The 8,766-nt window shown below is 42.9% G+C and overlaps 1 protein-coding gene across 1 annotated transcript; it reads left to right on the top strand.

The window, feature by feature from the left end:
- Positions 1-250: 250 nt before the first annotated feature.
- THAP1 (THAP domain containing 1) lies at positions 251-7,794 on the top strand. Its single transcript, XM_048503783.1, has 3 exons — positions 251-604; positions 6,220-6,415; positions 7,039-7,794. The coding sequence occupies exons 1-3, from the start codon at positions 534-536 to the stop codon at positions 7,432-7,434; spliced, it is 663 nt and encodes a 220-aa protein (XP_048359740.1). The 5' UTR covers positions 251-533; the 3' UTR covers positions 7,435-7,794.
- The last annotated feature ends 972 nt before the right edge of the window (positions 7,795-8,766 follow it).

Here is an 8,766-nt window from a genome sequence, read left to right as displayed (position 1 = left end):
TGGGGCTTAGTAAGAGTACATAAGAATACATTTCTACTGCAAAGTATGGAAAAACTCAGCCGTTTTTCCTTCCACTTTTAAAATTATATAAACTAAAGCTATTGTAGACACTGAGGGAAAACCAGCTTTCTGTACCAGTCCTTTGGAAAAGCCAAGGCAATTACTGCGCAAGCGTACGCACGTACGATTTCCAGCTCGAGAGCGGAAATGGGCGGGATCAAAACACGAACCACTCTTCCCTATTGGCCATTCCAAGGAGGGACTAACCGCACCCAAACGTCAAGGGTTGGGGCGTTGCCCATCAGCAAAAAAATACACCGATTTTAAGCTCTCGCGAGAGTTGGCATGAAGCTGGCACCGCCATATTGAAGTAGGGAGAGGCCACCTCCAGTTTATGTCGTTCTTCATTTTTATTTTGTTTTTTTTTTGTAACGAGGCAAAAGATACTCGAAGGCTTCAGTGTGGCATTGAGAACTGCACACCCGTATAACAGGGGTTTCGAGCTTCTGAAAAACTGCGGCGGCGACGAGAGGATGGTGCAATCCTGCTCTGCCTACCGTTGCCGGAATCGATATGACAAAGAGAAGCCCATCTCCTTCCACAAGTGAGTAAAGGACGGTGGGAGCAGAAGCGGGAGGGAGGGTGAGGAAAAGCGCGCGCCCGGTCTCTCTCTCGTTCGAGCGGGTGGAAAATGGAGGCTGCGCGCTCCCCACACCGGAGGGGAAGGAGGCGTCTGAGCGCATGCGCGTCACCTCGGTACGTTGATCGAAGCTTTTTAAAACACAGGTCTTACGCGCGACGCTGATAAATAAGAAAAGGCGGGGCTAAGTCGCGCTTGCGCGTTCCTTTTTTTGAAGAGGGGTTATCCCCTGTGGCGGGAAGGGTGTGCATCCACGTGCTCTTCTGTTTAACCGTCGTTGGCTGGGGTCACACAACTCCCGTCACAGTTGGATCCCCTTAAAAAATCAAGTAGAAGCGTGCATCACTATTTTATTAATGGAAATTAAAAATGTGCTCAGATTTTTACAGCTCAGATAGACCTGTCAATCAGTGGTAATAACAACACAGATTTTTGTGGAGCGCTAAAAAAACTGACAGATTTATTGTGGTATCAGCTTTCTCAACTGTTTCATAAACATGAGCCTTTTTACAACAAACCTGTTTGTTCTGAGGTGCCACAAGAGCAGCTGTTAACTCATTGAGTACTAAGCACGTTCCCCATTAATAAACTTTGTGTTGCTTTCCATGCTTTGGCTTCCTTTGTTTTCTTTTGGGTTGCGCCCTACTTGTATTTTCTCACCCTGGCAGGGCTCTTGCCCAGCAAAGCTTCTGAGTGGCCACTAGAAATTGAAATCATGTTGTTTCAGCAGCCACTGCCACCATACTATTGGTTTTATTCTCATTCCTATGTGTGAAAAGCTATTACCCCCATTTTGTGGTTGGCTCCACTTCCTGTAGCAGCCATTTTGTGGTAGTTCCTATCACCTGTTATCAGAATTCCAAAGATGCCCCTGGGCTCAGAAAGGTTAGAGGTCCCTGATTTAGATTTTAATACCCTGTTTGCAGAATATCCTGTTTACAACATTGTTCTTGTCTAGGCTGACCAGCCGTCCCGCTTTTGGCGGGACCGTCACGCCTTTGGACAATTTGTCCTGTGTCCCGCGGGTTCTACAAATTGTCCCGATTTTTGGGAGGCTGCTGCACTGCCTTGCGGGCGCAAGGCAGTGCGGCAGCCTCCCGTGTGCTCGGCCGCAGGAGTGCACAGGCTTCTGTCACAGGGCGGCAAACGGCAAGCCCCAGAAGCCCGTGCGCTTCTGCGGCCGTTTCCCCGTCCCTGTCCCGGATCACAAAGGTGACCATCTGGTCACCTTATTCTTGTCTCCATTTTGTCCTCATAATGACCCTGTGAAGTAAGTTCGTTGGGACAAGAGTGTGTGACTCGCCAAAGGTCACCCAGTGAGTTTCTGTGACAGAGCCGGATTTAAGTCTGGGTCTCCTAGCTTCTATTATAGCAGTCCAGCTCATACACCCTTCCCCTGCTCTTTACCTTGTAGTATAGTTTTGTACCATAGTTTCTCAGTTCTCCCTTTATTATTCAAATCCCCCCTTTTTTGTTCTGCGTTTATAATTTTGCTCCTTGTTGCTATTTTTTGCTGAGTCTCAGTGGCGTAACTAGGCAAACTGGAGCCCTGGGCAAAACCTGAGTTTGATGCCCCCAGGTGCATGCCCAGTGCAACGCCCCCCGCCCCCTTGTAGCTACGTCCAGTGGCGTATCTAGGCAAACTGGAGTTTGGCGGGCCCACCATGGGCAGCCGCCCTCCCCCATCGTGACCAAGCAATGATTTTTTTACACCAGGTCGTTTCAAAGTCACCATCACATTATAGAACATGCCCCAACTCACAAATCTGAACACAGCAATAGGCCATGCCACACAGCAGAAATAATTTTTTTGAAAACATTTTCAAAATGCTTTCAAAATGTTTTATTACTGCTATGAAAATGTTTTATGGTGTTGTATCCAGTCTCCCCAATTGGGGGAAACAGCATCACTTTCAATGTTATTTAAACTGGGAACCCCAGATTCTCCCTTTAAGGTGGATTTAAAAGGAGAATCTGGGCTCCCTAGTTTAAACAAGTGATGCTGGAATCCACCCCCAAACAGCATCACTTTCAATGGTGTTTAAACTAGGGAGCCCAGATTCTCCTTTTAAATCCACCTTAAAGGGAGAATCTGGGGTCCCCAGTTTAAACAAGTGATGCTGGAATCCACCCCCAAACAGCATCATTTTCAATGGTGTTTAAACTAGGGAGCCCAGATTCTCCTTTTAAATCCACCTTAAAGGGAGAATCTGGGGTCCCCAGTTTAAACAACATTGAAAGTGATGCTATTTTGGGGTTGATTCTCTCCCACCCTGAAACAGCATCATTTTCAATGTTTAAACTGGGGACCTCAGATTCTCCCTTTAAATCCATGCCAAGGGGGGGATTTAAAAGGAAAACCTGGGGAAATTTGGGGGTGTGTGGCTGCTGTCAGGGGTGCAATTGTTAAGCTAGCAGCACCAAACTTTCAGGGTATCTTTAGGAGACTCCTAATGATACCACCCAGGTTTGGTGAAGTTTGGTTCAGGGGGTCCAAAGTGATGGACCCTCAAAGGTGTAGCCCCATCTCCTATTAACTCCCATTGAAAACAGTGGGGGATGGAGCACCCCCTTTGGGAGTCCATAACTTTGGACTCCTTGAACCAAACCTCACCAAACCTGGGTGATAGCATCAGAAGAGTCTCCCGAAATATCCCTGAAATTATGGTGCTGATAGCATAAAAACTGCCCCCTCAGCAGGCCAAAAACAGAAAACACTGAAAATACAAAAAATCCCACAAACAAACCTGCAGTTTTTGCGCCTCCCCACAAGAGGGCGGCCTGGGCAACTGCCCACTTTGCCCAACGGGAGGAACGCCTTTGCTGAGTCTCTATACAACTCATCCATTTTCCCTGCAGCTCATATACTGAGGGAGCCCATGACTAGCCGGCTATTTTAGGGTTGCCACATCCTCCTGGCCACCGGCAGGGGATGGGTGGGTATGGTTGCCAGCTTCAGGTTAGGAAACTCCTGGAGATTTTGGGTATGGAGCCTGGGGAATGGAGTACAATGCTGCAGAGTCCACCTTCCAATGCATCTATTTTCTGTAGGGGAACTGGCCTCTTGTCATCTGAGGATGGGTTGTAATTCCAGGGGATCCCCATGTCCTACCTGGAGGCTGGCATTCCTGTTACCCTGTTTCCCCGAATATAAGACATCCCCTGAAAATAAGACGTAGTAGAGGTTTTGATGAAGTGCGAAATATAAGGCATCCCCCGAAAGTAAGACGTAGCAAAGTTTTTGTTTGGAAGCATGCCCGACTAACAGAACACAGAAAAATAAGACATCCCCTGAAAATAAGACATAGCACATCTTTGGGAGCAAAAATTAATATAAGACACTGTCTTATTTTCAGGGAAACACGGTAAGATGCGGGGGGACCTGAATCAAGGGTCTCAAAAAGGGTGGGAAAATACCACAAATACTATGCTGTTGTATAAAACCTTTTCTAACAACTACAGGTACTAGAGATGCATTTCAGTTTCTTGAAGACATTTGTTGAATTAAAAACATTTATAGCATTTATATTGATTCCTCTTTCCTGACCAATAGGAACATAAGAAACACAATGTTTCTTAATGAGAACATAACACAATGTTTTAATCACGGCTTTTTTGACTTCATACATATTTTAAGTCTGTTTTTAACTTTGTTGCATTCCAGCTATTGAAATCAAAAGGCATCCCAACTTGCTTAAGACTGACACACCCTTTCCGGCATACATGATATCTGCAAACATTTCTTCCTCTATTTGGTCATTTAAATTAACGGTCAGTGCAAGCTGATTTTAATGAGGAAAAAAGGTGACAATTCAAAGTGCCTTACCTGATGAAATTCTGATGTTTTATCAGTTTACAGTTGGATTATGAACAGGGCTGGTGTTTTACTTTCCCTGTAAAAGCACTTACCATATATACTCGCATATAAGTCAACTTTTTCAGCACATTTTTTGTGCTGAAAAAGCCCCCCTTGACTTATACGTGAGTCAGGTGTATTAAAAAAAATATTTTAGGGTTGTTACTTTGTTGGCCGCCAGGGGGGTGCAGTTTTTAGGCTAGCGGCACCAACATTTCAGGGATTTTTCAAGAAACTCTTCTGACCCACCCAAGTTTGGTTCAGGGGGTCCAAAGTTATGGACCCCCAAAGGGGGTGCCCCCATCCCCCATTGTTTCCAATGGGAGCTAATAGTAGATGGGGCTACATTTTGAGGGTCCATAACTTTGGACCCCTTTAACCAAACTTCACTAAACCTGGGTGGTATCATCAGGATAATCTCTTGCTGATACCAGCCAGGTTTGGTGATGTTTGGTTCAGGGGGCCCAAAGTTATGGATCCCCATTGTTTCCAATGGGAGCTAATAGTAGATGGGGCTTCACCAAACCTGGGTGGTATCATTAGGAGGGTCTCCTAAAGATACTCTGAAATGTTGGTACTGCTAACATAAACATTCCTCCCCTGACCAAAAATCCAGTTTTGAAGGATTTTAACTCTTGTGTTTTAACTTGGTTGCTGATTGAGCTAAGGTTTTTGTACTTTTAAAGTTATTGTTGAGACCATATCATTTTTGTTGACCCTCTTTTCCACTTACAGAGCTAGTTTACTGTTTTTCTTTGAAATAAATATTCAAAAACAGTTAACCTACTGATGCCTCAATGAATGCAATTTTATTGGTATCTATTTTTATTTTTGAAATTTACCAGTAGCTGCTGCATTTCCCACCCTTGGCTTATACGCGAGTCAATTAGTTTTTTGTGGTAAAATTAGGTCCCTTGACTTATATGCAGATCGACTTATACGCGAGTTTATACGGTAAATGTTTTCTTGGAAACTCTGAAAGAAGAATTGGACTTAAAATAAGGAGAATTAAAGTATAGTAAGTTCTGAGCTTTCAACATGGAAGGCTGGTGGATGCTAGACTGTGAAAGATAGGATGGTGTACCTGCCAGATCCGTACCCAGATCATTGTGGATCTCAGTATCTTCACTATCTAAATAAGTACGCTTGTAATTGTAGCCCTAGTATTGCTCATTCATATTTGAGTCATTTGGATAATATCCAGAACATTTGTTAAATAGTGGAGCATATGGTGACACACATCTCTGATATGAAGTGAATATTGCATAATAAAAGTTTGAAATCATGATTCTGGTATATTAATCTTACTGTATATACTGGCGTATAAGACTACTTTTGAACCCTGGGAAATCATCTGTAAAGTGTGGGGTCGTCTTATACGCTGGGTACTCTTATATGGCGAGTATATCCCAAACTCTATATTTTAACTGGAAAAGTGGGGGGGTCGTCTTATACGCCCAGTCGTCTTATACGCCGGTATATATGGTAATTGGCCATCCAAAAAGAACTGGTCTTTTCCACTGTGTACTCTACATCTGGGTGGGGCAGGTGTGTTGAAGGACCTGTGGAGAATGCTGCCTTTGTGTGTATGTGTACAGCAGTGCTTTCTTTTGGCAATAAACTAACCCTTTGTACACTATCACTGCCCTGCCATGTGCATTTTTCTAGAAATTAATAAGGATGATAACATAAAAGAGGTGCTGAAGTTATATTTCATTTGTAGATTTCCTCTTACAAGACCTGATCTCTGCAAGAAATGGGAAACTGCTGTCAGAAGAAAAAATTTCAAGCCAACAAAATATAGCAGCATTTGTTCAGAGCACTTTACTCCAGATTGCTTCAAAAGAGAATGCAACAACAAACTGCTGAAAGACAATGCTGTGCCAACAATATTCTGCCACACTGAACCAAATGTGAAGGTGAGCAAGTTTTGTAAATGTGAAAGGGTCTGTTATTCACATCCGTGCATGTTTATGTATAAGCAGCTGTACTATTTTCAGCAAAATGGTAGGAAGGAAAGAGCATTTCCCAGCACCAGATGGGAGGGAAAGCAAATTCTTACATTTTTGCTGCTTGATATTCTAACTGGAAGGGAAAAGAGAGATGTTGTATCCTTATGTTCATTAAAACTGGAGAATTTTCCAGCTCTACCAAATTGACAGGTACATTACTCTTTGTCTAGCTTTGTACCACTTCCTCAGCTTTTTCATAGAATCATAGAGTTGGAAGAGACCACAAGGGCCATCAAGTCCAAACCCCTGCAGTGCAGAAACACACAATCAAAGCACTACCGACGTATGCTGATCTAGCCTTTGTTTAAAAACCTCCAAAGAAGGTCAGGAAGTTCTTCCTAATGTTTAGGTGGAATCTCTTTTTCCTTAGTTGATCTAAATATCCATCAGTGGGTTTTCAAATGTGAAATGTGCCAGAAGCTTAATCCATTTGACTGCTACTTTCAAAAACTTATCTTAGGGCATTGAGCCACTTCCCAGTGTAGTTTTCTACGAGTGAAAGTTTTCTCTTGACTTGCTGTTTTTTTTAGGCTGAAGGCACTCAGGAACCAGCTGAAGAACCATCTCCCCCTTCTCCTTCACCTCCACCGCCCCTGCAAACAGATCCAAGACTAGTAGATCCAAGCATTGGATTGTTAATGCCTCCGCTTCACACTCCCAATAATATTGCTGTTTTTTGTGATCACAACTATACGGTAGAGGATACCGTACACCAGAGAAAAAGAATTCAGCAGCTGGAGGAGCAGGTGGACAAACTGAGGAAGAAACTTAAGACTGCGCAGCAGCGATGCCGACGTCAGGAGAAACAGATTGAGAAACTGCGAGAACTCGTTCAGTTCCAGAAGGAAAAGGATGTTCTGTCGGGCAAAGGGGGTTATGTGATTCTGCCCAATGACTACTTCGAAATCGTAGAAGTGCCTGCCTAAGAAGGTTTTTACTATTTATGGGGCACTGCCAAGTTCAGCCTCACCCGACTAAGTCAGAAGCTGAGTTTTAAAAATGCAATGCTTTTTAGTTCTTGTATATTAAACTTCACCACTCAAAACAATAATAAATTGATATGTAATTTGGTCACTGTGGATTTGGGAAATTTTTCATGATGAATTATTCAGTATTAGTATGTAACCCTGCCCTGTATACCCTGCCTTATGAAATATTGGATTTCATATTGTTTCTTATGCTTGTGCTGCAAAATGCCAGTTTCCTTGTTTGTATGGGTGGATAGCAGAGTGTCCAAGCTGAAAGCAGGCCCAGTATTGCCCCAAACAAGACCAGTTATTACTGACGATGCCACTTAATTTTATTTATTTCTCAAAGCAGAACAGAGATATAGCTCCAGTTTGGTAGTTGCCTATGCTACTGCAATTATGTTATTTATTTTATTACTAAGTTTTGATCCAGCAGGCTCTTATGTTCTTAACAGCTGGGGGGTGGGATGGGCTGGGCTGTTGTATTTAAGAAAAAAGAAGTAGAAACAGAATATCAAGAATACTAAATGTGTGCAACAGACAGGTGGTGGAGTATAGTGGCAAAAAGTATGAACTGTGAGCATTAAATCTCTGTCTCAAATTTCACCCATCTGCCCTAGGTGGTTTAAGATAAGCCCTTATCCCTTAGCCTCTCATCTGTATACTAAAGTGCCTTATAAGATTGTTTATTATGCTCACAAAATCTGTATGACGTTATTTTCAGATCTTTGCCCTAGAAAGCAATGGGACTCTTAAGTCTTTAACACTGCCCGGATTGTGTCCCTTACGCATATGAAAAGATTTCACCTTTCATAACACTGTATAAATTCTAAGTATTATTTTGATGTGTTTAAGTATAAGATATAGCTTTGGATCCAATAGATTGCAAGAGGAGCTCTTCTCAGTATTGCCCTTTCCCGCCTCTCCTTGTCTTCTGCAGTTTCCTATACTTGTTGGGAACCATTGGGAATAGTGTGCCATACAGTAGGGAAAATGTAGAGAAATCACAGACATCCAGTCCACTTGTACAAGCTGAAATGCTTTCCACTTGAGTAATGGCACCCTTGGATCCAGCTCTGTATTTCTCTGGATGTGGTACATAATAATTAAACATTTCCCTATTCCTGTCAAAATCCTGGCCATTAAAACCTGGCAATACAAAAAATGAACCTTCAAGAAGATGTTACCATAACTTATAAAAAGAAGTTCCACAACTGTGAGTAGCCACTGAAAATATTTCTTTAGATAGCATTGGAGCACAGATGAAGCTCCTGGTATTAAAGGTAGAAT

The sequence above is a fragment of the Sphaerodactylus townsendi genome, linkage group LG07 (assembly GCF_021028975.2).
Source record: "Sphaerodactylus townsendi isolate TG3544 linkage group LG07, MPM_Stown_v2.3, whole genome shotgun sequence".
NCBI classification, from domain to species: domain Eukaryota; kingdom Metazoa; phylum Chordata; class Lepidosauria; order Squamata; family Sphaerodactylidae; genus Sphaerodactylus; species Sphaerodactylus townsendi.
The sequence above is the reverse complement of the archived record's forward strand: the minus strand, read 5'-3'. Positions and strand labels throughout refer to the sequence as shown.

What these genes read in the sequence shown, in the direction of transcription:
- THAP1 (XM_048503783.1), top strand. Translation starts at nt 534, where the DNA reads ATGGTGCAATCCTGCTCTGCCTACCGTTGCCGGAATCGATATGACAAA. An exon ending in AAGCCCATCTCCTTCCACAA is followed by an intron (nt 605 to 6,219) that starts GTGAGTAAAGGA and finishes TTTCATTTGTAG; the next exon opens with ATTTCCTCTTACAAGACCTG. An exon ending in ACACTGAACCAAATGTGAAG is followed by an intron (nt 6,416 to 7,038) that starts GTGAGCAAGTTT and finishes TGTTTTTTTTAG; the next exon opens with GCTGAAGGCACTCAGGAACC.